At 56.7% G+C, this 27,550-nt stretch overlaps 1 protein-coding gene across 1 annotated transcript in view; it reads right to left on the bottom strand.

The window, feature by feature from the left end:
* Window positions 1-27,550, bottom strand: part of LOC116950064 (sarcoplasmic/endoplasmic reticulum calcium ATPase 1-like) — a 44,612-nt gene that overhangs the window by 12,290 nt on the left and 4,772 nt on the right. Inside the window, exons 2-17 of the mRNA XM_032967481.2 lie at window positions 22,888-22,905; window positions 21,581-21,663; window positions 16,342-16,446; window positions 15,673-15,811; window positions 11,091-11,171; window positions 8,483-8,568; window positions 7,923-8,078; window positions 7,198-7,506; window positions 6,929-7,017; window positions 6,516-6,618; window positions 5,229-5,360; window positions 4,550-4,675; window positions 3,136-3,354; window positions 1,970-2,305; window positions 962-1,182; window positions 108-310 (exon numbers count right to left, since the gene is read on the bottom strand). Of these exons, the coding sequence (XP_032823372.2) occupies window positions 108-310; window positions 962-1,182; window positions 1,970-2,305; window positions 3,136-3,354; window positions 4,550-4,675; window positions 5,229-5,360; window positions 6,516-6,618; window positions 6,929-7,017; window positions 7,198-7,506; window positions 7,923-8,078; window positions 8,483-8,568; window positions 11,091-11,171; window positions 15,673-15,811; window positions 16,342-16,446; window positions 21,581-21,663; window positions 22,888-22,905 (2,406 nt within the window). The remainder of the gene's footprint in view (window positions 1-107; window positions 311-961; window positions 1,183-1,969; window positions 2,306-3,135; window positions 3,355-4,549; window positions 4,676-5,228; window positions 5,361-6,515; window positions 6,619-6,928; window positions 7,018-7,197; window positions 7,507-7,922; window positions 8,079-8,482; window positions 8,569-11,090; window positions 11,172-15,672; window positions 15,812-16,341; window positions 16,447-21,580; window positions 21,664-22,887; window positions 22,906-27,550) is intronic.

Here is a 27,550-nt window from a genome sequence, read left to right as displayed (position 1 = left end):
TGGCAGGATGGTAGATAAATAAATAAACATGCTATCTATCGACACCGGTGGTCTCAGGTGGCGCGAGTAGTTGCCAATAGTGGTGGCATGTGCATGCGACCTCTGACCTCCGATGGCCATGTATCTGAAGAAGAGCCAGCCGCTGATGAGGCCCTCCTTGGGGCTGCGAGGAGGCCTGTTCATGATGTCCAGGTCGGGAGGGTTGAATCCAAGAGCTGTAGCCGGGAGGCCGTCCGTCACCAGGTTCACCCACAGCAGCTGCACGGGGATAAGTGCCTCTGGGAAGCCCAGGGCGGCCGTCAGGAAGATGCTGGGGTCGGGGGTTCAAGGGTTCAAAGAGGGGCGCACAGAAACACAGAGGGAGAGAGCGTGGTCAGGGGCGGTCGAGCACATGGAGGTGGAGGGTCAGAAGAGGAGACGGTGTCAGGCAGAGGGTGAGAGAACTGGGATTTATTAGCAAGAGGTCACGAAGTTGGAGAGTCATGGAGAGTAAAGGTTGTGGGGACAGAGAGAGGATGGAGCGGGTGTGTTGCGAGTGTGGTGTCTGGTGAGTAACGTGTCACGTCCCCAGCGACCCCATGAGTGAACAAAATTCACGGTCGCCGTTCAATCCGAGAATCTCACATTTTTCGTTTCGTTTTCACCGTCTTGTTGGCGTCGTTTCTTTGCATGAATCGCGGAATAATTTACTCCCACACACGAACGCACGCAATTGGATGCATGTGCCGCGAGCCTAACAAATGCCTCTCAATTGTTGAATCGACGCATCGTCACCGCGCCTCATGTCCATCCATTACGAGTATGCGACTATCTGTTATGGCATCCAAGTACGTGCGAGCGTGTATCCGGTACTCATGCGGCAGCCGGGAGGCGCAAGCGGCAGGCAGGCGAGTGCAGCGAGCGAGTGTCCGGTGGGGCGAATGGGCGAGTGGGCGTGCGGGCGTGCATGCGTGCCGCTCACCACACCACCTCGCCCACGTTGGAGGAGATGAGGTAGCGGATGAACTGCTTCATGTTGTTGTAGATGGCCCGCCCCTCCTCCACGGCCGCCACGATCGACGCAAAGTTGTCGTCGGCGAGCACCATCTCGGACGCCGACTTGGCCACGGCCGTGCCGGAACCCATGGCGATGCCGATCTCGGCCTTCTTGAGCGCTGGGGCGTCGTTCACGCCGTCGCCCGTCTGCGTGTGCGCACGTGCGCGTGAGTGAGTGGGGAACGGTAACATAGTTGGTTAGTGCACCGCGTTACGATCCCGGCGACCTAAGTTTGATTTTCACCCTTGTCCAACATCGGTGATAGATAGCCGAACCGGTCCCATGCTCCCACCCTGCGCCAACCCGCACTGACCAGCGTGGTGAGGTATGGTCACGCAACCGCCACGACCGACGCGGTAAGAGGATCGCAAGTCCAGCATTCGAACCATTACAACGCCGCCATCGCAGCTCCCTCCATTTCGCGGTCGAACAGCGAGACGCGTCACGTCAGTCGCTGGAGACGTTTCTGTACGTGCGGTAAAGCGGTGACCATTATTTGACCGATTTGTTTCACGCGGTTAACAGTAAAGCAAAAACAATCAAAACACCGGCCCGATATCTATCAAGATGGTGAACAAAGAACATGCTTTAGCTTTTCCGGCAACAACACAGGAGGGATAAAGCTGTTCAAACACCACAGAGGAGGCCGAACTGATGGTGGCCAATCATTTTCAACGACCATGCATACAATATCAAAACGTGTTTGTTTACATGATTTACCGCAAGTATGTGTGGTTAATGCCGACTTGACGCCTTGTAATAATCGGCATCTATTTAGTGCTTTAACATTTTAACCGGGGTAACGCCTATTCGTTATTTTTTTTTAACAGCCCCCAGCGAGAATTTCTCAAGTGATGGCGGCGGTGGTGGCGGCGGCGGCTACAGCGACGGCGGCGGCGGCGGCGGCATTGGCGTCCATCGGGCGCGTCGCACCATCGCTGTGATCTCGTTGAAGGACTGCAGGTACTGCACGATCTTGGACTTGTGAGCCGGTTCGACACGCGCAAAGCAGCACGCGCGCTGCACGGCCTGCCGCTGCTGCTCCACCGGGAGGTCGTCGAACTCGCGGCCCGTGTAGGCGCGCCCCTCCACGTTCTCCTCCTCGCCGAAGATGCCGATGCGGCGGCAGATTGCCACGGCCGTGCCCTTGTTGTCGCCGGTGATCATCATGACGCGGATGCCCGCCTCGCGGCACAGCGCGATCGAGTGCGACACCTCGCGCCGCGGGGGGTCCAGCATCGCCACGACGCCCACGAACGTCAGGTCCACCTGTCCAGGGGTGGGGCCGGTGGGGGGGGGGTCAAGGGTTAGGGGTCGGCGGTCGCGATTTGTCACTCACGTGACGTGCGAGAGAGAGTGAGGAGGGTGGAAATTTGAGTGGCGGAAAAGCTTGGTAGCAGGGTGGTATGGTGGGAGAGTGGTAAAGAGGCAGGGTGGTATGGTGGCTGTATGGCTGGGTGTCTGAATGGCAGATTGGCTTAGTGGTAAGTGGGCAAAGAGGCAGGGTGGCAGGGTGGGCAGGTGGCTGGGGGACTGATTGGCAGGGGTGCTGGTTGTGAATGTTTTACATAGTGGGATGGCAAGATATTTGTCAATGCTTTACATTGTGGGGTATCAGGGTGGTGCATTGGATCTGTGCCTAGATCACTGCAAGTGAATGTGACTGGATTCCCAGATCCAAAGGCAGATGTTTGCACAGCTGACCAAGTGACTGGGTACAAAAATGTGAAATGTTTTTAGATACCCAGGTGCAAGTGTCCTCGTGGTGGTGAGATGTTAACTACCTCGCCTGGTATACAGGAGGTCGTATACCAGGCGAGGAAGTTAGCCCCGATGCCTGTATATTTGGAGTTTGCATTTTCGCCCCGTGGCCACGTGTATTTTTCTCCGGGTCCTCCGGTTTTCCCCTCCAAATTTAGAATCACGCGTTCCGTGTGTTTGGCTGCGATGAATTTCCACACGATGATAAACCACTTAGTTGAGTTACCATTTGGTGGCCAGGTCGCTTCTGAAAAGAAGAGCTCTTTAGCTCATTGGGAACCTACCTGGTAAAAAACAAAAGAAAATAGTTTCACGTCCTCCCCCGTGTGCAAACCTGCCTCATACTTGGCGAATTGCGTCGAGTCCTCCAGCTTCATGTCCTCGGGTTTGGGGGGGGCGTCGCGCGTAGCGAGCGCCAGGCAGCGCAGCGTGTCGCGCCCCGTGCCGTACTCGCGGATCGTCGCCAGGATCTCGCGCCGCACGCCAGCCGTGAGCGGCACCTTGGTGGAGCCGACGCGCACGTGGCTGCAGCGCTCCACCACGCCCTCGGGGGCGCCCTGCTCACGCACGCACGGACGCACGCACGCACGGAGCGGGGTGGCGCGGGGTCACGTGGGCCTTGAGCGGAGTGGCGCGGCCTCGGAGAGCCGTCGCGTGATCGCAGGCGGCGGGGGTCACGCGGCACGAGAGTGGAGTCACACGGCTACAAGTGGAGCCGCGCGGGGGGTCAGAGTCGAGTCACGTGATCGTGGAGTGGGGAGTCACATGGGCTGACAGCGGAATCACGATTCAACCCCAGTGATCCGATCAATTTCCAAGATTGAAGGCCCCGATGCAAACCAGGAATCAATTATTGTTCGTATCGTTTACAGTCTCATATTTACTGTGCGCCTCATTTTTACGTTTTCACTCCTTGTTGGCATTGTTTGCCTCGATGGCACCCGTCTCCTTCGCTCTGTCTCATTCACTCGCTCCGCGTCTCGTGTTCTGCCTGTGTCGCGCCTTTCCTCTCCTCCGCATCGTCCGTGTCGCGCGCTCCAGCGGCCTCAACGTCAAGCATTGCCACGCGTAGCTGCATAAATCCCAAGCCATCGATACCTACACGTGCGATCCCACGTGACCCGGTAGAGATCGACGCATCGACGCGCGGCTCAACGTGCGCGCTCGAGCGCTGATGGGTGGCGACGACGAAGCGACACGCCGTTGCTCCCGGAACGAACATCGTCTAACCGGTTCACCTCGTCAGGCGCGATATAAAAAAAATGTAAATAACAGGATCCGCCCTCCTGTGACGTTGACGGAAAGCTAATCCACCTCGAGGAGCTGAGGGTGTTTATTTAATTGATTTCCTTGCTAGGAGGAATGAGCCGAGTGTCGCTCAACCGGTTGGGGCGAATGTCGTGGCAGCAGCCGAGCGTGATCGATCCGATACGAATTCGGTCGGTTGCGCAGCTCTCGGTGGCCGCCTGTGGGGAGACGGTGCAGGGAACACCGTCAGGAGTGGGCGGCGAGGCGCGCCAACGAAGGCAACGTGGTGACGTGCCGCGTTCACGCGCGACTGTTACAATATCGGACACCTCCGAGCGAAATAGACAGAACGAGGCAGCGGGAGCCACCGCAGAGATTGTAAGTGAGAGACGGCGACAGGCAGTACAGCATCGCACGTGGGGTTAAAGGGAGCTGAATCGATACATTAATTGTCCCGTGTTAACCATCTCCTTTGTGTCGTCGCCGCGGGGCAAAGGCTCTCACCTTGACGAACATGCGGGGGCCCTGAAACTTGCCGGTGCTGCCGCTCGGCACGCAGTAAACCGACATGGACTTGCGGTCGCGGGAAAACTCAAGCGTGAACTCCTTCTTCATGAGCTGCTTGATAACCTGGAGGCGTCACCGCACACACACGCACACGCGTAACGAGGTTCAGAACCGACGACAGCAGGCAACCCGCACGGACCAGCGTGGTGAAGGATGGTCAGGCAACCCGCATGACCGACACGGCGTGCCGAGGCCTTTATCCACAGTGGTGATGGCAGTAATGGTGGCGTTTGGGAGTAACAATGGTTATGATGATGATTGCAATAATGTGGGTTGGCATTGTGATATTGGTGGTGGTGGTGGTGATGGTGGCGGTGATGATGGCGGTGATGGTGGTGACAGTGATGATGGCAGAGTGGTGATGTGTGCGATGGGTGTGGTGATGAGTGTGGTGATGTGTGCGGTAGTGATGTGTGTGATGGCAGTGCTCCTGTGTGTAGTGGTGATTTGTGTGACATGCATGATGGTGGTGGTAATGACGTGTGTGCGGTGGTGGTGCCGTGTGCGGTGGTGGTGCCGTGTGTGATGGTGGCGGCGATGTGCGCAGTGGTGGTGATGAATGTTCGCTGGCGGTGGCGGTGGTGCCGTGTGCAGTGGCGGTTGCGCGAGCCCTCACGTTGTTGCACGTGTTCGCTCGCTCCACCTTGCTCAGCCCGTTCAGCTCGGTGCTGAACACGTTCATCTTCTCCACGAGGCAAACGAGCGCCGTCTCCGTCGCCTCGCCCACCTTCTCGTAGATGCCCTTAGCCTGGAGCGTCGCATGCACGCACGCACGCACACACGCAACGCGTTCCCACAACCGCCGGGTCAACAAGTGGCGCCGGCCCAGTTCATGAAACCGAGCACGTGAGCTCGGGCCCAGATTCCCACGGCAGCCCCAGGCCAGGACTAAACCGGGCCTCGGCAAGGTCTTTTGGATATTTAGTTTGATTCCTTTGGTCACTCTTGCGACCCAGGTCGCTCGCGCGAATGAGACTACTCGTGGTCTCGTGAATTCTCACTTGGTTAAACTAAATAACATAAAGCCGCAGCCCTGGAATCGCTCGCTTACGCTACTGCTGGCGGAAGGGCCTCTACTAAAGGGAGCTCTGGAGAGTCACTAGTCTTCCATGCTGGCCAATGAGTCTCTAAAGAGGTGAGAGTAACCCACACTTTACCCCACCACAAACGAGTAAATATGAGACTAGCTGTGGCACACATGCACTTAAACTGCTGGGTGGACAGAGGGAAACATGGAGTGCGCCACGTGGTCCGGGTTCATCAGGTAGCTGCACGGGCAATCGTGAGAGAGGTCACGAGGACACCGGGTGTGAGAGACGTGCCCTCGATAGCTTCGCTCACTCGGCTCAACCTCAGGGCCGTCGTGTTTTAGTTACAAAAATAAAAACTGGGATGGAAAGTTACAAAAATAACAGATTTAATCTCGAGACAACCCAACCAAAAGGAAGCCATCTCGTAAAAAAATGTAACAAATTTTATGATTGCTCCCATCCGTCGCTGGGGGACAAGCGCGGAGGAGGGAGTGGGAGGCAGCGGCGACCGCACGGAGCGGCATCGCGATCGGCATCGTGATCGTCGCCGCGATGCCGATCGCTCTCGCTCGTCGCCACGGCGCCACGGCTCGGCCCGCGTTCACGGCCACCGGGAACCGCGAGCGGATCGGGGCGACGACGCCGCGCCGGCTTCTCTGTTTGTTGTTTGTTTGCCAACGGAAATTAGAGCGGCCGATTCACGCCAAAATTGGCAAACGCCGTCCAAGCCGGGGCACAGACGACGGACGGAGATAACGAAACGCGCGGGGTCAACGGACGTTGCAATGTGAGATGGGGGGCGGGCGCGGGGGGGCGACCGTGTTACCGTCGGGGGAGACGGGACACCTCGTTAACGACGAGGGATGGGGCACCTCGTTATAGTCGAGCGAAGAGTCGTTGCAGAGCGTGCAGATGGTGGCGAGCTCCACAAGGCCATCGTACTTCCCCGTCTGCACGCGATTGTTGTCCTTCAATCTGCGCGCCAACACGGGAACAACCGGCCGCTGAATCAGCGAGCAAGCGAGCGTGCGGATGAATGAGTGAGCAAGCGAGCAAGTGAGCGAGCATCTGGAAGTAGATGGGTGACGTGGGAGAGTGTGTGGGCAAGTGAGTGGTCGGGTATGTGAATGGTTGAAGAAGTGAGTAAGTGAGTTAGTGAGCGAGCGGGTGAATGAGACAACCTTTGAGTGCGCAAGGTAGTGCTTGAGTTTGTAAGCGATGAAAATAGTGGACGAGTGGACGGGCAGGTGAGAAAGAGGCGGTGGGCGGGCGGGTCGGCACTCACACTTCTCCGTCGGGCGTGTAGGTGGAGCCGCTGATGTTGAACTCGTGCAGTGAGCACGAATCCCCCTCCACGCTGTCGAGGATGAACATCTGCAAGAGACGCGCAACGCTCACCGAGTCCGCTTACTCAGTAGCTTCAGATGCAGACATTTGTTAATCTAATACTACCCCACCCATCCGAGCGTATTGTTATTTTTTTAAAACAAATTTACAAATTAATGCGAGCCCCCCCTCCCGCCCCAGCTCCGCCCCCACCCCCCCCCCACTCACCCGGCACACGCTCATCTGGTTGGTGGTGAGCGTGCCCGTCTTGTCGGAGCAGATGACCGAGGTGCAGCCGAGCGTCTCGACGGAGGGCAGGCTGCGCACGATGGCGTTCTTCTTGGCCATGCGGCGCGTGCCCAGCGCCAGGCACGTGGTGATGACGGCGGGGAGGCCCTCGGGGATGGCGGCCACGGCCAGCGCCACGGCGATCTTGAAGTAGTAGACGGCGCCGCGCAGCCATGAGCCGCCGTGCACGGGGTCGCTGAAGTGGCCGATGTTGATGAGCCACACGGCGACGCACACGAACGAGATGACCTGCGGGGAGAGGGGGACGCGGTTACCGAGGTGACAAAAAACCTATCCCCCCGAGCCGGGGAACCGCAAGCCCTCAATGTTTTTCTGCCGCGGGAACGGATGTTTCGGGGGCGACCAATATAGGCTTACGCGGCCGCTGCCATCCCACCGCGTTACCGCATCACCGCTCCTCGCAACCCCCGCGGTGCTGCGGGCTCATTTGGCCCGTGAGCGTGGTTGTGCCATGGCGGTGGTGGTGGTGGCGGTTGTGCTGTGGTTGCCGTTGTGCCACCTGGCGGTTATGCTGTGGTGGTGGTAGCGGTCGTGTCATGAAGGTGGGACTGGTGGCGGTTGTGTCACGTGGCGGTTGTGTCACGTGGCGGTTGTGTCACGTGGCGGTGGTGCTGGTGGCGGTTGTGCCGCGTGCCGGTCAGCACCTTGGACAGCTGCTTGCCGAACTCGTCCAGCTTCTGCTGCAGCGGCGTCTTGTCCTGCTGCGTGGAGACCATGGCGTCGCGGATCTTGCCGATCTCCGTGTGGACGCCCGTGGCCACCACCACGCCCACCGCACGTCCCGCCGCGATGTTAGTGCCCTGGGATGGCACGGGTATCATCATCATCATCATCAGCAGCAGCAGCATCGGGTTTCATTTCAGCCGGAACCGTCCAGGGCTGGGCTCCAGAAAAAAATATTTCTCCTGCTGTTGCTTGGGAAGGAGGGGGGGGGGGTCAGAGAGCTGGGGGTTTATTTGTGGTTGGCATGGTTAGGGGAAGAGGGAGAGTGTGTTCCAGTGTTGGGTTGGCTCGGTGGTTCGGGTGAGAATGGGTGATGTCACTTTCGTGCTCCTGATTAATTGTGAAGTCTTTTTTTATCATAAACAAAGTGTCAGACTCGTATCCAGCAGCTCAGCAGTGAAAACAGAGGGCAGCACGTGTTGCCCCAAAGGGCAGCAGGAGGGCTGTGTGGTGCGTGAGCGATGGGAGGAGCGAGACGCACGGAGAACAGCATGTTCTTCTTGTCCTGGTTGACGGCACGGGGGTCAGGGATCGCGTCCGTGTGCTTGATCACGGATATGGACTCTCCTGCACACGGGACACGGAGACACGCGTGCGGGACACGCGTGGGGCACGCGCAGGACACAGGCATCATGCGTGAGACACGTACGGGATAAAATAGAGAGACACACACACACAGGACACAGTAACACCAAGCAGAACACACACAGGACAAACATGAGACATGGGCAACACGTGTGGACCACGTACAGTCCACACATGGGCACAGGCCTTACACATGGGACTTCATGTGATTACAATCGTAACTATGGACCGTAATCTGATCGGCAAGTCGCGTGTGGTGGGGTAGCATGTGGGCATTCCAACTTCTTACGAGACTTCAGGGCAGCGTGGGATCGGAGGTCAAATACCCCCTGGAGAGGCTCGCGAGAGGTCCCACGAACGCAGGACCTTCCGCCAACAAAGGCGAGCAATTCCAGACCTGCCCCTTTACCACTTTGCCTGTGTGCTCATGCCAATTGCTGTCGTCGCACTGCGAGTCGCTTTGCATGCAGGAACGCACAGACAATTGAACCGAGCTTGCGTCGATTTCGTGGAGATAACCTCATCGATCTGGCCAATTGCCATATCCCGAGGGCTGAACCTCACAGTTCCGCTCCGGAGCGCACGGCGCGAGAGGCTGGGGCGCGGCTCTCCAACGTGCTTTAGAGGGGTTGCGCCGCGCATCGTACGGGGCACCGTGTCCGACGTTTCGCTCCGCGTGCCATGGAAGCTTCCTCAGGAACGGGATTAGGAGTGAAACGTTCGGAGACGGTGCCGAGCGACGTGCCGTGCAACCGGACAACGCGGCGGGGGAGACGCGCAGCCCCAACGCCGAACACCCACGCGCGGTCGTACTGAACTTCAGTGTTTGTTCTGTTCGAGTTTGTCTCCTCTTGCAGCGTTGACTTTTTGGCTTTGCGGATGGCAGCGAGCCGCGTTGGTGCGCGCGACCCGGGCGGTGCACGTGACCAACTTGTGCACGTGACCAACTTGTGCACGTGACCAACTTGGGTCCTCTCGGGTTCACGACACGTCAGGCCGGGAAGGAGATCAGGACCAGGAGATTTGTTCCTTTGTACTTTGGCACCGGCAAAAAAGTAAAACTTTGATTGCTGGAAGTCGAGAGCCCCGCGCTGGAGCTCCCTTGGACTCCGCGCCAGGGGCAGGGGTGAGGCACGGCTCACCCCTGCCCCTGGCCCCATGTGCCAGGGGCAGGGGTGAGCCGTGCCTCAGTTTTCCCGACAGCAGGTGGCGCGTCTAACGCTAGCGGAATAGTCAAATGCCGCGATCAAGATGGCGATATGCCCAAGTTCCATCATCAAACACCCATTTGCCGGAATGCCCTGACAAGACCGGTTCTCCCTGAAAGGTGCGTGGATTTCACGCTCCTCTCCGTGGCAGCAAATATCAGATTAAATCACTGATGCTGCACGTTCTAATAACTCAAATAACGTCTCCCCCCCCCGTGTGTGCGTGTGTGCGCGTGTCGCAGGAGGCCGGAAGACCCGGGGTGGAGTCAGCCACCCCCGCCGACCCGGGAGCCACGAGCGTTCCCCATTGGACGATTCAAAATATTGGACGTTGGCGGCGGGCAACCGCGCGGGAATAATTGTGGTGGCGACCGTGAAACAGAAACCCCGGTGTCTGATAGGGAATCAAATAAACAAGTAGGAAGGGGCCACGTAGCACGCGCACGCACGTGCAGACACGCACGCACTGGGGCAGGGAAAGAGACCCCCGCCCCCCGACAGTCTCCTGCATCGCCCCTCGGCTGTCACGTGACTCCCAGTTAATGTGCGCTCTCGTACCTCTGCTCTTAAATGAATCAATGCTTAAAAAATAATAAAGTTATTCAATCAGCTGACGCATATCGGATCGTTCCATATCCCAATATCACCCTCCCTCCTCCCCCCTCATCGTCATCATCCCCCCCATGCTCTATCCACTGCTGGATGAAGACCTCCCCGAGTCGTCGCCATCCCTCACTGTTCTGCGGTGCAACAATCCGCCGGGCTCCTGCACGCGAGCTCATTTTATCACTTCCATCTCTCCGGCGGACGTACGCCCGCATTTGGGCGCGCTCGCTCCCAGTCCTGCCACTCCTTTGTTAGTCTCCACCACCGACCGCCGTGCCCTCAAGCCGCGACGTGTCCGGCCCGAGCCCACTTGCTCTTCTCATCAGTCGACACGGCGCCTCTGGATTTGCATACGTTTTATGAGAAAGGTGACACATCATGGCAGGCAAAGGAGAGGACACGCCCAAGAGGAGCGTCCACGACGGAGACGGAGCGACGAAAGCAGATCGCGTGCTGGAGCCACGTTTATTGTGGGATCACGGCACCCCCCGCATGGGGAGTGGCGACAACGTGGAGAGGGGGATTCGTCCAGCAGTGGATAGAACGTGACTGACGACGATGATGCCCATAATTGTTATCGTGAACGTGACTCGACCCGTCACCCAGAAGGAGCCGGAAATCAAAGGCCACGCGTTGCTGTGAGTCACTGTGAGGTTGAGCATAGCTGTGACCACCACCCCCCCGCCGTACCTGTCAGAATGGACTGGTCCACCCTGAGGGTGGTTGACTTGATGGAGGTGAGCCTCACGTCGGCCGGAACCTTGTCACCCACTGGGAGAGGAGCGGGGGAGGGGGGTGCAGAGCAAGTGAGGACAGAGGCAGAGTGAGGTTAGGGCAGCATAACAAAGGGCAGTGGACTTCAACTATAATTTCTAGTCGACCACAATAAAATTGGCGTGTGCATAATTCCCGTACATGTGGCCACGAATCTGTATCTCTTGTCTGTCAAGTCTGACATCTCTCTCTCGTTTATCTCGCTCATCTCTCGTCTACAGCTTCCTCGTGTCTACAGCTCCCTCGCCCGTCTCTCGCTTATCTTTCATTCAAATCACTCGTCTTCATCGCTTCATGATAAAGCTTTGCATGTTGGTCCATAACAATTCTTAACACTTATTCATAGCAGATTATGCAAACAATGTGCTGAGCCCGAAACGTCACCATTTTTATTTTAAATATTTTTGTTTGTCCACCAGGACCACGGTCCATAAACAGAGGCTTTTTTTTTTGGTTAGATCGTGTAAATATTAATGTGTCGTTAAACCCACCACCGCCCGACACAGCCAATCAGTAAGCGTTTGTCACATAAACTAAACATGCCAATTCGTTACTAGTTCAGCACACCGGTGTGTTGGAGAGTAAACCCACAACATTTACAGTCCGAGTACGACGACGTTTCGCTCGTTATTACAACGAGCATCATCAGGCGACAGCCAGAGGACCGCGGTGTTGTCATTGATGAATGTTTTAAGTTTTTTTTGTTGCTTGTGCACTGCTGCCAACAGCAACAGCATCACAACAACGCCAGTTGATAACTCCAAATCTCCACGAGCCGCACCTCTCCCAGTGGGCCATTGCCCTCGAACCGGGCGGGTGCGGACTACGCGAGACGCGGACCGGCTTCGGTTTCATGTAATTTTGTTGTCTTATAAGGAATTTTTTTTTTTCAGGCATGAAACCCTCGCCTGGTAATCTAACAATCAGGAGGCGGTGAGGCTTGTGAACCGCACCGAGATAACCCTGAAGCTGTGAGAATCTCAGCCATAGGGACGCGGTGAACAGGCACTTGCTTCGAGCAGTACGGAAAGTAGGTGGCTGACAACAAGTAGCTGAGGTCGAGTGTTCTGCCCTTGGATGAGCTGTGGGGTTTCTCTAGCCACGCTAGTTTCCGCCTCACAATCTAAACAAAAAACTCTTAATAAAGAAATTAGCCAAACACCCCAAAGTAGTAGCAGGATCCTCGTGAGAACGAGTCTTGAGACTCCTGGGTAAACAAGCAGTACGAGCCTTCATGCATGCAAACTGCCCACGGAAATGGATATCACAGAGCTACCTATGAGGTCTCTTAAAGCGACCTGTGGCCCACATGGTAAGGGGTAGAATTTTACCACCCGCTCTGCCACCAAGAGCAATGTTGGTTGCACGAAAGTCAAACCGACGTTGTTCACTCTCAGAAATGAAATTTCATTAAAAAAATTGTCGCAAAAATCAAATTAAATGCTACGTGTGCTGTTGCGCAGTCGTTGGCGACTGGCCTGGAACCACCGACCCACCCACTCCACTTGAGGACCCAGTTTAATTACAGGTCGACCTCACGATCTCAGCGGTGCCAGCTCAGCCCTCTGACCTCTGACCCATACGGAGTCGAGGTGTTCTGCCCAAAATGTTATTTGACCAATCGGGTGACACGCCGACGAGCGTGCGAGCCGCGGGTTCTTGTTTGTTTATCCGTTCGTTCGAAATTCACGGCTGGCCCTCCGGGTTCGGGGCCGGCAGGGGGGGGGGTGGGGCGGTTGAACCGATTTCCACGAACCGCCGACGGTGGCGGCGGCGGCACGGGGGTCCGTAATCTCCATGGCTCAGCTCCAGGCGACTTCCGTGGCGGCACCTCTCTCTGCCCGTTGACGTCGAAAATGCGGCGCGGAGCTTGTGACATCCCCGTGCCACGAGTTGACGTCTCTTCGCCGCGTTGGTTTTCGCGGTTGTGCTGCACGGTCGGCTGCCGTTTTTTCGGGGAGCGCAGCGCGTGGTTCAGCGCCGCGCGCGTGCGTGCGACTTCTTTCGCGCCGTACGTAGCCAACCGTGCTAATCGGAGGTGCGAAACACCCGTGGGGCTGTGAAACTTAACACGCGATAGTTGCTATTGGAATTATTGATAATAGTACTGTTGCTGCTCTCTCCTCCCCCAGCATCGAGAGACAACAACATTGGGAACAGAAGGGAGGGCTACCACCTGCCCTGGTTTTCCCGGGATTCTCCTCCTGTTCGGGAAGCTGCTGCTGCTGCTGCACAGGGAAAATCTGTGGGTCTCCCCAGGGACGCTGAAAGTCCCGGTAAATGCACCACTCAAGACGATGCCTTCACTTGCGGCTCTCCCCCCTCTTCCGGTCTTGGTGAGATTTTCGTCTTCTTCCCATGATGGGTTTGTGGGTTTTTCATTCCTCAGGGGTAGCAGCTTGAGCAGCAACATCCGACAGCAAACACTGATGGCAGCAGAAGCAGCAGCAGCAGCAACAGCTCAGTGGCATCCACCCGCAGCCGTCGCGTCCTTGTCGACAAAAATAATTCTTCAGTTTTTACGTTCCGCCGTCCCTTCGGCCATCAGAAATAAAGAAGTCGAAAAATACGCCAACTCCCACATCGCGAAATGCGCGATAAATATAGAATTCATGCGCAGTCGAGTCCCTACATTTCCTGCCAGTAATAATTATATCACCAACGCTAACACCCTGCGGTTCTGGCAGAATGCGGTTGAGCAACACGTGGCCGGGTTGCCCTGGCTCCCCCCTCCCCCCTCCCTCCCTCCCCGGCCCTGTCGGATCGCCAAGCGATAAGCAGTGGCAGCCGACAGCAGCGGTGGTGAAGGTGGAGGGTGGCACAGAGGGCACCAGCCCACACAGAATGTGAGCCGGGCACCCTCACTGATCCCTCACCACCGTCTCAGCCCCCCCCCCCACCTCCTCACCTTCCATTCCTTTTCACCTCCTCTGCTTACCCTCCTTATCTCCTCAGCATCTCCTCCTCCTCACCCAATCCTCCCCCCTCCCCACTTCTTCCCTTTCCCATCTCCTCCTCACTCTCTTCATCATCCTACCCGTCTCCTCGTCCTCGCCCTCCCTTCCTCCCTCCTTGCCACCCTTCATTGCTCATCTTCCCCACATCTTCCTCCTCCAGCTCCCCTCTTACTTTCCCAAAGTTCCCCTGATGGCTGTGACCATCTCAACCACCAACTTTGGCGACTCTGCCATGCCCGGCCTCGCAATCGTCCGTTCCCGGCCAGGATGTTGGTTTAGGTCTCTCACTGCCGTCATTGAAGCTCACGTACCGGATGGGCAGCACGAATGTGCAAATGCAGCAGCATTAGCTGCCCTCGCCATCGCTCGCCCTCCTCCACCCCCCCTTCCCCCCCCGCAGCACCTTCCCGACTACACGCACCGCCCGCCTTGGCCATACCCCACTCCAGGTCTAAGCCACGTCCCTCGGAAGGAGGTGGAACCGCCCGGCTCAGGGGGGAACCCCTGAGTTTCCGGCGACGTCGGGAAAGCCCCCGGTGCGGAATCGAGCGTTTCCACACCGCGCTGGGAAGGGGGAGACCTCAGGGTGTGCCCCAAGTTTCCTGCACCGGCACGACCTCCAGGATTCACTGGCGGGAACTGCGGGGTCACGACCCCCAGCGGGAAGCCGTGACGCAGCGACAACGAGGTCTGCGCCCCCGGCCCACGGACACCGTGGGGCGCGCGATGCTGCAGGCACTCAACTCCCACCCCCCCTTCCCCTCTTGCCTCCCTCTCCTCTCCTCCTGCCCACCCTCCCGTCCTCCCTCCCTCCCCTCCCTCCTTTAAAGTCCTCGCCTGCACAGACACGAGATACCCAAAATTCAAAGCAGACATTCTGGCAGGGAAGTGAGCGGCTCGGTGCCACGTTCGCAAGGTTCTGGTGGCACAAGCCGGGCGCTGGCGAGGCACGGCACACGGTGGTGGTGATGGTGGTGAGAGTCACGGTAATATCTATGCACCACGCTCGTGCCACATTCGCGCCACATCAGTGCCCACCCACGCCCCCTCGCCGTCGTTCTCCCCATCTGCTTGATCAGTGCTAGGGGTCATGGTTAGTATTAAAAATAGGGGTCATGGTTAGAATTAATCAAGAGGCTATGATTAAGATTCAGGTCATGGGTTAAAGGTTCGAGGTGAGGCAAAAGTAAGTTAAGGTCACGGTTGGAATTAGGGTTCAAACTGAGGTTAGTGTTAGCGTTAGAGGGCTGGAGACAGCGATTATTGTTCGACTAAAGGTCATGGTCCGGGTCTGGATTGGATCAAGATCATGGTTAGGGTCATGGTTATGGACAGAGCTAGGGTTAGCATCAGTGATATGGTCAGGTTTGGGGTCATGGCTATGGTTAGAACAAAGGTTAGTACTAATGAAATGAGAGCTCTAAACCCCAAGAGCTAACAATGACCCTGTAGGATTGGAGTTGGGGTCGTGGTCACAGTTAGGGGTCACAGCTAGGGGTCATGGCTAGGGGTCACGGCTACTCTGCATCGCCGCCTCTCACCGGCGATCTCCACGATGTCGCCGGGCACGAGGTCTCGGGCCTTCACGAGCTGCAGGATGCGGCGGTCCTGGCGGTACACCTTGCCCATCTCGGGCTCGTACTCCTTCAGCGCCTCGATGGCACCCTCCGCATTACGCTCCTATGTGGTGGGGAAGGAGGGGGGGGAGGCGCGGGGCGGTGGATACGGGATTTAGGATTTGGGGGTCACGACGCCCAGAATCCATGAGTCGACGCGGTCAGGTGACGCTCACACTGAGGCCGTGGCCGCATGAATGTGTGGCGCGGGCCCGGGAAAGTGCTGCTCCCTGCTGTGTGGACCAGGGGCCACTGTTAAGGGATCTCAGAGGTAGCTCTGTGGTGTCCGCTTCAGCACGCGGGCGTGTCGGAGAATGGCTCGCACTGCTGTGTGAGAATTGCGAACGGAGTCTTCGTCTCGTGAGCAATGTGACACCAACAGAACGATCCGGAAAATGACCAAGCTTAAGTGGGGGGGGGAGGGGAGGGGGGCCACGACTCAGGCAATGTTAAACAAACTTTAAAACAGCCGCTGAACACCACACAGCATGAGTCACGGTGGTGGGAGCTGCCTGCGTCTGGCGTGCCCTCTGCCCTGGCTCTGTTGCAACTCCCCCTCGTGATGATTAGTGGATGGATAGTGGGGGGACCCACCTGCCAGACCCCAACGATGGCGTTGGCGATGAGGATGAGGAGGATGACGAACGGCTCCACGAACGCCGTGATGGTCTCCTCGCCCTCCTCGAACCACGCCAGCACCTGGAACCCACGACACACGCGCAGGGACGTGAACACATGCACACAAATACACATGCATACACAGAGACAAAGATCCCCCATATAGGCTTAACAGACTGTTGGGGCAAGTGCCGTTAGCGAGCGCCTATGGAGGCCGGCACGGCACACGAGGGGGGTGGGTGGCCAGCACCACGCCCGGACGCCTTTGTATCCCAAGTGGCGATGTTTACATAACGCACCAGGTACTCATTTCAGGCCGAGTCGACCTAGCGGAGGCCCAGGACCGGTTTCAGAAAATCTTCACTGGTGTTGGCCCATAGGCGAGAATCGAACTCGGGTCGAGGGGTATTGCAGCGCAGTGCGCTAACCGCGACACTACCGCTCCCCACGCACGCACAAACACACACACAGTCACACACACAGTCACACACACAGTCATACACACACACACACACAGTCGCACAGTCACAGTCTCACACACAGTCGCACACAGTCGCACACACACAGTCGCACACACACACAGTCGCACACAGTCGCACACACACAGTCGCACACACACAATCACACACAGTCGCACACACAGTCACACACACACAGATACACACACACAGACACACACACAATGGAAACTTCTACCCTGAGCTCTGTTTGCAGAGGCAATTGTCGCCCGGCTCTTAATTAACCACCTCGTGAGGTGAGAGCACTGCCAAGGGCCATGGGGGTGGCGGGGAGCGGAGGTTTATTGCTCCGAGGGCTCCACCCTGAGCAACGGATGAGTGCCTGGAACAAACAGCCGCTATCGCCCTGCGCTGGAAAGACAAACACGGCGTGGGCTGGCGTCTTATTAGCGGCGAGGGGGGCAAGGGTGGGAGGGGAGGGGGGGCTGGAGACGCCAGGCGCAGATAACAACCTGGCAGGGGGCTCACTCGGCGGGGCAGGCTGAGGGGGCGGGGCAAAGGTGGGTGGGGGGCGGGGCAGGGGGGCGGGGCGTTAGGTCGAGGTGAAGCGGCACCAGCCAATCGAGTGCGAGCTCTCTCCCTCACCCTAACCCTAACCCACGAGCCACACACTTTTATTTCTATCGGTAAACATTTTGCCCAATCGGCCTCCGGTGGTGGTTGCCTTGCCCCAACCGGTCAACCTCGACCTCGAAACTCCACCCCACGGCACTCAGAGGCCACACATCCCTCAGTGAAGGTCGACTCAGCCCATCATCCCTCAGCGAAGGTCGACTCAGCCCATCATTCCTCAGCGAAGCTCGACTCAGCCCATCATCCCTCAGCGAAGGTCGACTCAGCCCATCATCCCTCAGTGAAGGTCGACTCAGCCCAACATCCCTCAGTGAAGGTCGACTCAGCCCATCATCCCTCAGTGAAGGCCGACTCAGCCCATCATCCCTCAGTGAAGGTCGACTCAGCCCATCATCCCTCAGTGAAGGCCGACTCAGCCCATCATCCCTCAGTGAAGGTCGACTCAGCCCATCATCCCTCAGTGAAGGTCGACTCAGCCCATCATCCCTCAGTGAAGGTCGACTCAGCCCATCATCCCTCAGTGAAGGTCGACTCAGCCCATCATCCCTCAGTGAAGGTCGACTCAGCCCATCATCCCTCAGTGAAGGCCGACTCAGCCCATCATCCCTCAGTGAAGGTCGACTCAGCCCATCATCCCTCAGTGAAGGTCGACTCAGCCCATCATCCCTCAGTGAAGGCCGACTCAGCCCATCATCCCTCAGTGAAGGTCGACTCAGCCCATCATCCCTCAGTGAAGGCCGACTCAGCCCATCATCCCTCAGTGAAGGTCGACTCAGCCCATCATCCCTCAGTGAAGGTCGACTCAGCCCATCATCCCTCAGTGAAGGTCGACTCAGCCCATCATCCCTCAGTGAAGGTCGACTCAGCCCATCATCCCTCAGGGGTCGATCAAGGGCCACGCCGCTTGCGGTGAGTCACCTCAGGGCGTCCTATGAATAGACGCACCACCCTCCATAGGAATGTGGAATTTACACCACTGGCTCGGGGCTGTGGAGAGGAGATGAGTGACTTTCAATCATTTTCCATTTCATTTCCCACGAAGCCGCTCCCCTCGCACACTCAGAGCCCCACCGCCCCTTCGCTGGAGCTCGCCCTTTCCACCATGGACTTGGCTGCCACCTTCTCCACCCTCCCCCCATTCTCTGACCTCATTCCCACAAAAGCCACCCCCCCCTACCCTCTTCCTTCAGCTCCTGCAGCCTCGCGATCCCCAATCCTCGGCCTTCCTCTCGCACCCTCCATCCGTCCTTCTTCGCTTCGACACCCCGCGCGTTGATCACATTCGGAAGGAGCTCGCTTCGGTGGCTTCGACTGAAGTCCCTCCTTCGCCCCTTCCCTGGCCCTTTTTTTAAATTCCTTCGCTTCATTGAAGATCTCCCAGCTGTTGCACACGTGGCGCGCGAACCACGCTCGCGCTCTCCGTGGCCACGTGCCCTTGCGACGCGCGCCGCGGCCAGCACGCGAGGCCCACGGCCTCGGGGTGCGGCCACCCGTGACGACGGTGACGACGGTGACGACGCGCATCGCCTTGTGGCGGTGTTGCGTGAACGGCGCGTGATTTGTGCATGCCGTTTTCCTGCAATGCGTTTGGCTCCTCGCTGTGCCGCAACGTTGCGATTTGTTCGCTGCTGTAACTTCACTTGTTTCACCAAGGTCCACCCCGCGGGTCATTCCTGGAACACAGCTCACCATTTGAGCTTCCTTCCTTCTGCCAGATCCCTCAACTGCCACGCAGGTGACACACGACCGCCAGTGTCCGCGCACGTGTGTACGTATATCACAAGACAAAGATCCCCCGTATAGCCTGTAATTAATTGTATATTGGGGCAAGTGCTGTTAGCGAGCACCTATGAAGGGCGGCAGAGCACACGAGGGGGGTGGGTGGCCAGCACTACGCCCGACCGCCTTTGTCGCCAGTGGCGATGTATTTACACACCGCACCAGGTACTCATTTTAGGCTGAGTCGACCCACGGGAGGCCCAGGACCGATTCAGATAATCGTCACCGGTGTTGGCCGTGAGCGGGAATCGAACTGTGGTCGCCGGGTTCGTAGCGCAGCGCGCTAACCGCTACAACTATCGCTCCCCACGCGCGCACAAACATCTGGCACGGCAAAGCCGCCTTTGTATCCCCAATGGCGACGTTTACACACCGCACCAGAGTCGACCGAGGGGAGGTTCAAGACCGGTTCGCATAATCATCGTTGGTGTTGGTGGCCGTGAGCGGTAATCGAACTCGGGCCGTCGGATTTATAGCGCAGCGAGCTAACCACGACACTACCGTGAGTGTGCGTGTGTGTCACTTTAATTACACACACACACTCCTGGCACCGCTGGTGGTGTTATCCACTCAATTATTAACGCGGCTCGGGGGCGTGGAACTGCTCGGCACAGGTGTGGGCGAGTTCAGGAGAGGTGAATTGAGACGCGTTGAGGATAGACGAGGCGAGGGGTAGGGTAACTGGAGAGGTGCCATCGCCTGGGGGGGGCGGGGAGCGATACGCGCAGGGTAGCAGCCCCCTCGGCCCAGCGCTCCGTGAATAATTCAACGACGTACGGGCGTCCCGCGCCACCGCCGTCAGCTGAAACGACGACTCGTCGATAGCAACGAGAGCAGCGTCGTCGCTGCGGTGAGCGCGTCTGTGCGAGGGGGCAAAGGCGCAGCCCTGCAATTCCGCGCTCGCGCCGCCGCTGCCGAAAGGGACCTTCCGCTAAGAGGGAACTCTTAAGAGAGCCCCCCCCCCCTCCTCTGGTCTACACGGTATGCTCGGCCTACTCTTCCGCGCTGGACAGACGCCTCCCAAGATGTGGGGACGCCCGCACGTCACCCCACCACACGCGGCCTTACCGATTGACTTGACTAGGGTGTGTCTATCCACACCGCTGGGTGGACAGAGGTGGCGGTGGAGGAGGTGGCACGGTGGGAGGGGGGGGGGGAGTTAGGAAACTTGCCCCCCCATAATTTCAACTGCCACGCCGGGAGATGGAATCGAACCAGCGACCTCCGGCTCACGGGTCCAGTGGTGCCGCTGTCAACCTTTGCACCGCGCGGTGCAACGCTGAGGTCGTGCGACCTCCGTTTACTTTCCTCGGCGCTTCACAGCTCGGTGCTCACGCCGAGCGCACTGGAGTGGAAGGGGTTGGCAATCATCCGTTCAGCGGCGTCCCACACGCCGTCCCCACTTCGCGGGGTCGCCCTCGCAGCAGGAGAGGCGCGGGCGGAGCTGCGTTGTCCCGAGTCCGTGAGCGCGACGTTTGAAATGTACGTCTGCTGAACTTCTTTCGCGCCGTACATGGCCAAATCGTGATAATCGGACACGTGCGGGAAGCACTAGCAAACTAAGCACGATAAACTGCTTTGAAGAAATACATTTTCAAAAGGAATTAGTTTTCAAATATGTACTCGGCGCGACTGGGCAAGGCTCACAGACGTGACCAGGGCTTGCTTCATCTCTCACGGAAGATGTTGCGGTGTCTGCACGGAGAGTGGAGGAGGTGGTTTCCTGGTGAGCCACAGCCAGTGCGAGAGCTATGAAGGATGCGGTGGGCCGGGGCGTGGAAATATTTCCTGGGTCTCTAGCCCGGCTGAAACGAAGCCCTGCCTGTGTGGAAGCTGCTTCGGGCAGAGTCGCACGACTCACAATCGGAAAGTTGTGAGTTCAACTTCCTGTCGGGTTCAGGATAGCCGAGTGGTTCAGCGGTCAAGTTCGAATCCGGGTTTCAGCCGTCTGTTACTCAAGTAAAGTGGGCTGATGGTTTGTGGTTTGTATTTTAGTCTCACGTGAGAAGTCAAACGCAGTGATCCCACTCAAAAAATGACAGCCACTGCCATAAGAATGTGAAATTTCCACCACCGCCAGGAGAGACGAGCACCACCACCACCACGACGCTCGTTGGAGCAGCTTCAATCGGACCGCTCCCAACACTCTCCAATGACACCCGTGTCTGTAGAAACTTCCAGCAACGTGGTGCGAAACGTCGGGCATATGACCCGAAAACGTGTCGGAGAGCTGTCCAGCGCACATCCGCGAGAACGCACACAGTCGGACCACTCCCACGTCAGGTGACCGCCTCGGAGAATGCATCGCTGTGCACAGCGAGATGAAAACATCAACGGGGACTTACGAAGGAGACCGTGGCGGCGAGGAGAAGAATTCGCACCAGGAGGTTCTGGAACTGCTCGGCCACCAGCTCCCATAGCGTCTTGCCTGTGCACACACGCGCACAACAAAGACACAAAGATCCCCCGTATAGCCTTAACATACTGTTGGGGCAAGTGCTGTTAGCGAGCACCTTTTAAGGCTGGCACGGCAGACGAGGGGGATGGTGGCCAGTACCACGCCCGGCCCCCTTTGTCTCCCTAGTGGCGATGTTTTACACACCGCACCAAGTATTCATTTGAGGCCCAGTCAATCTAGGAGAGGCCCAAGCCCGGTTCAGATAATCGTTACCGGTGTTGGCCGTGAACGGGAATCGAACTCGGGTCGCCAGGTTCGTAGCGCAGCGCGCTAACCGCTACACCACCGCTCCCCCACACGCCTGTAGACACGCGCGCACACACACACAGACATCTGGCACGGAAAACAGAGGTACACGCAATGGGGCACGCGCGTCATGCACGCACGCACACACACAGCCTCGGAATCTGGTGAATGCGCAAAGCATTAAAAAGGGATCACGGGCCAGCGGTGCATTGGAATCCTCAGGATATTGATCCGAGTTTATCCCTTTGCTGAAAACTTGACTCATGTCCCCAGGGCAACGGCATAACCACAATCGCCCCGAGAGCACGCTCTGTGATCCCTGCACCGCACTATTCCAGCCTCCCAGGAAGAATTCCCAAAGATGAATAACAGCTGCAGGTGACGCGCCCGAAGGCGTCGTGAGCCGTCCCACCCTAAAGGTTGTGCGAATATCACCGCTGGGGAGGCAGAGGCGGCACCGGGCGTGATATCCGGCCAAGCCCACCACCTCGTGCACTCTGCATGTGTCACTATGTGTGCTGATGGGCCATATTTGTCGTTGTGTATTGTGTTAGTGTGTGTTCGTGTGCAAGTGCGTTAGTGCGTTAGTGCGCGTGTGAGTGTGTACGTGCGTGTTAGTGTGTACATGCATATTAGTGTGTACATGCATATTAGTGTGTACGTGCGTGTGGGTGTGTACGTGCGTGTTAGTGTGTACGTGCGTGTGGGTGTGTACATGCATATTAGTGTGTACGTGCGTGTTAGTGTGTACGTGCGTGTTAGTGTGTACGTGCGTGTGGGTGTGTACGTGCGTGTGTAGTGTGTACGTGCGTGTGTACGTGCGTACGTGCGTGTTAGTGTGTACGTGCGTGTGGGTGTGTACGTGCGTGTTAGTGTGTACGTGTGTGTGTGCGTGTGTACGTGTGTGTGTGTGCACGTTCGTGTGTGTGTACATTGCAGCTCGCTCACCTTCTTCCGCTGGGAGCTCTGTTCCCGGCGAGAGGCGCGCGTGGTGCGGGTCAGGCAGCAGCAGGAGGAGGAGGGCGAGGAGGGGGGAGAGAGACACGCGCCACCCGGGTGAGTGACTGACTGAGTGCAATGCCCCCAGTGAGCTCACGCCTCATTAGGCGTAATGGGGCATTAGCGACGCAATGCAAACAGCATCGCCTTGTTTCACAAATAGCAACGTGGGGGGGGAGGGGGGCGATAGAGCGCGGGACCCCCCCCCCCCGACGGCTGGCGACAGCAAATTACATTCACCACGCTTTATAAGGTCACAAAGACAAAGATCCCCCAGATAGCCGGGAAAAAAAACACCGCATTGAGAAAAGTGCAGTTAGCGAGCGCCTATTGAGAACCAGCGCGGAATACGAGCACCGCGCTCAGACCGCCTTTGTCTTCCCAGTACAGATGTTTACACGTCACACCGGCTACTAATTTAAGGCCGAGTCGATCTAGGTGAGGCCCGGACCGGTTCAGATGTTCGTCACCTGTGTTAGACGTGAGCGGAAATCGGATTCGTAGCGCAGTGTCCTAACCACTGCGCCACCGCTCCCCATACAGTAGGTGCGCGCGTAGACACACACCTACACAATTTTTTCCTGCAAAGCGGAGCTGTTGCAACTCGTAATGTTCGACTCGAGGTCAATGCATATTCGTACCATTTTGTGTCAAGTTTGCCAATGGGGCCGTCCATAAATGACGTCACGCGATTTTGGACGATTTTTTTACCCCCCCCCCTCGTCACACGGCGTCACAAAAAGTCAGACCCCCCCTCAAATGACGTCACAAAGCTCTGCCCCCCCCAAAAAAAATAAAACATGCTTCAAATCGCTTTAAACTATTGTCATTGTAGTGCTATTTAATGTGCCGCTGCATTCTGATGTTGAAGGAGAAAACATTTATCAGAAAATCTATTTAATTAAGTAGAACGTGTTGTCTATATTTATTTAAAGTTGCGCATTTCTATGTGACGTCACATTTCTCAAACACCTCCCCCCTCGTCACACATCGTCACAAATGTCTGACCCCCCCCCCCCCAGGTGCGTGACGTCATTTATGGACGGCCCCAATGCAGTCGTTAGCGTTTGTTTATTTGCCCAGACTGGCACCCTCCATGGCAAACGCTATCCCCACACTTGTCCGAGCAGAAAGTGGCTTTCGTTTAAAAACAAACCCCATTGTAATCTACGTTGTTCATGTATTGTTCATTCTAATTAAATATGTGCCAATCGTATCACGAGCATCCCACTTGGGCGAGGTGTGCTATTGCTCCATGGTTCTCAGGACGAAGAGGCAATTTAGATGTTGTATATATAGTGTTGAACAAGGGTGAGAAGAGACACCCACATTTGGCTATGAGACGCACACATTTAATCGAAATGGCAACGAGAAACTCCAGGGACAGCGACAATGAGTCAACCTATTTGGAACACATTCCTGCGGAGGGAGCTGGTAGGAACGTTGGGTTGCTCGGTCAATAGCCAGGGTCAACGGCGGCGTGGTGTATTCCGCAAATATGCCCGACTGTGAGGGCGGGCACAAGCCGGCGTGAGTAGGTGAAACGTTGAGTTTTATAAGGGCACCACGGGGTGACCAGCCCCTCCACACCCAGCCCCAACCCTCCCAGCCCCACCCCTCCCACCCCCCACCCAGCCCCACCCCTCCCACCCCCCACCCAGCCCCACCCCTCCCACCCCCCACCCAGCCCCACCCCTCCCACCCCCCACCCAGCCCCACCCCTCCCACCCCCCACCCAGCCCCACCACTCCCACCCCCCACCCAGCCCCACCCCTCCCACCCCCCACCCAGCCCCACCCCTCCCACCCCCCACCCAGCCCCACCCCTCCCACCCCCCACCCAGCCCCACCCCTCCCACCCCCCACCCAGCCCCACCCCTCCCACCCCCCACCCAGCCCCACCCCTCCCACCCCCCACCCAGCCCCACCCCTCCCACCCCCCACCCAGCCCCACCCCTCCCACCCCCCACCCAGCCCCACCCAGCCCCACCCTCCCACCCCCCACCCAGCCCCACCTACCCACCCCCCACCCAGCCCCACCCTCCCCACCCAGCCCCACCCCTCCCATTTTTGGATGCACGACGGACGGACACAATAATCCCCTGTGGGCTGGTGGTGTAACCAGGAGGTTCCGACCAGTAAAAATGCACTCAAACTGTTTTCGATCTTAGAGACACCCACAAGCCACAACATCGTGTGCCCCTGGGTCATCACGAGACAAAGATCCCCCGTGTAGCTTTCAACATACTTTTGGGGCAAGTGCAGTTTGCGAGTTTCGCCTACGAAGGCCGGAATGGCACACAAGGGGGTGGAGGTGGCCAGGACCACGCCCGACCGCCTTTGTCTCCCCACTAGCGATGTTTACACACACACACCTCGACACGTTTAGCGAACACGCACAGTAAAACACACGGCCACTGCACACACATTCACATACGGTAAAGTTCAACAGAGCACACACAGCCAGACCACACACACACACAACATCAGTCATAGACGGAATCAGAACATTTATTTAGACTGGAGGAGGAATCCGATATGCTATGAAGCTATTTTTCATAGATGTGCAGTATGGGCGGGTCTGCAGGTGAGTGTGAACACAAACTTTATCCTGTCAACACGCACAAATGACATGTGTCCTTTGTTTACATATTAATACTGTAGTCACCTATATCTATTTAATAATTGATGTTCCTTCAACTTCATCTCCATATATATAAAAGGCAAAGTTGTGATTATGTGTGTCTGTTCAAAATGTTTAGCGTACTTCCCGACTTGAAATTTGCCATGTGGGTACTTTCCAGACTGTACACCATGCAAAAATTATTAAAATACACTTTAATGGTTTTTTTGGTGGGGGGGGAGCTCAATAATGCATATACTTTTTGCACGGCAAGTGAGCTGTGACGTCAAATCTGTCACGTGACCCGCGCATGTGGAAGCGTAACGCATCGTAGTGTAGTGGTTAGCGCGCCACGCTACGAACCCGGCGATCCGAGTTCGATTCCCGCTCACGGCCACCACCGGTGACGATTATTTTAACCGCTCCTGGGCCTCCCCCTAGGTCGACTCAGCCTCAAACGAGTAACTGCTTTGGTGTGTGAACATCGCCACTGGGGAGACAAAGGCGACCGCGCGTGGTGGATCCAAGTCCCGGGCGAAGCCGGGTAGTACAGCTAGTTTAGTATATTGCACCGTGGTCAGTCTAAAAATAACCTGCCCGAGCCGTCGTGCGCTGCAGGAAGTTTGATATTTAACTTTAATTTAACACCGATTTCATGTTTGTCCAATACGGGTTTCGAATCCTCGTGCGTGTTTGCAAGGCTGGTTTCTGTGCTGATTTCTCTTGAACTCCACTGTTGTGCTTAATTATTTTTAAATTAATGTTAGTGATCTCGGGTCACTCTCTATCCCGGTCTCCGGAGTTCTCAGCTGGTTCACCAAAAAAAATCAACTCAAACGCTCACAGAATACGGCACGCAGGCAGGCTGCGACTGCTGGTGGTGGTGGGGGCTCAGAAAACTTCCAGTCAACCAGCCACGTCAGAATTTAGCACCGCGCGGGTAGCGGCAAACATTTAGCGATACCGTACCAGTTTCCGTATTTGGCGAATCAAAGTGGATTGTGCGATAAGGTCCTTATCAAAAAGGTTATTGCCGATTGCAATGAAAAAAATGTATCGGCGATGGAAAGATGTTGATACAATGCAACGTATTGCCGACCCTGATGGCGCCAATAAATACATTTGCGTGTGGTATTGGTCCATGGACTCGTTACGACCGTCGGTCCGTCGGTCACATTAGCTCAAATGTATTGTTGATGGTCACCTAATATAAGAGACCCACAATGCACTTCCTCAAAACTGCTGCCGATGGGTTTATGTTTGCATACTTTCACAAAGACTCAGTGCTTTTTTTTTAAAGACGTTTGTGTGTTGTTGTAAAGTGATGGTGTTCCCACGTGCACGATTACTATTATTACTACGATTGTATTATTCAGTTACGATGTGGGTTTTCTGATTTGCAGAGCTCTCATTTGGCACCACGCCCAAAAGTCCGCGCGCCGGTCAGGGCGGGTCCCGGGCGTTCGAGTTCCTAAAATAGCCACCGCACGATAATTTTACGTGGGTTGTGGTCGCGTCTTCATACTCGGTGGGTTCCTGGTTATCTCCCCTACCAACCAACCATCCAGACAGTGCCGGATTATCCTAGTAGTACAAGTAGCTACATATGCTACGGTGCCCCGCACTTTCAAGGGCCCCGCGCTAAATGCTTTCAAGCTATCAATTCCGGTTCAGTGATTTTGCACTTGCTCTGTTACTATAGTACTATACTGCCTTCGACTTTTATGAACGACTGGGTGTTTAAGGTTTGCGATTTGCCGTATTATCTGGCTGTATAGGAAATGAAAAAAACAATTACTTTACTATGCAAGTTAAACATTTGTTTTAATATATTTGTTTTTATTTAGGGCTCCTTTATAACATGTGCTACAGGCCCCGCACGAGCTTAATCCGGCACTGCATCCAAGTCCACGTGCAGCCTATTTGCCAATCCACTGCTGGTTGAGGGCCTCCCCAACGCCGCGTTGGCCGCGGGTCGGCGTGGTTATTT

This window comes from Petromyzon marinus, chromosome 38, assembly GCF_048934315.1.
Source record: "Petromyzon marinus isolate PM22_M1 ecotype Great Lakes invasive population chromosome 38, UKy_Petmar_22M1.pri1.0, whole genome shotgun sequence".
Taxonomy (NCBI): domain Eukaryota; kingdom Metazoa; phylum Chordata; class Hyperoartia; order Petromyzontiformes; family Petromyzontidae; genus Petromyzon; species Petromyzon marinus.
The sequence above is the reverse complement of the archived record's forward strand: the minus strand, read 5'-3'. Positions and strand labels throughout refer to the sequence as shown.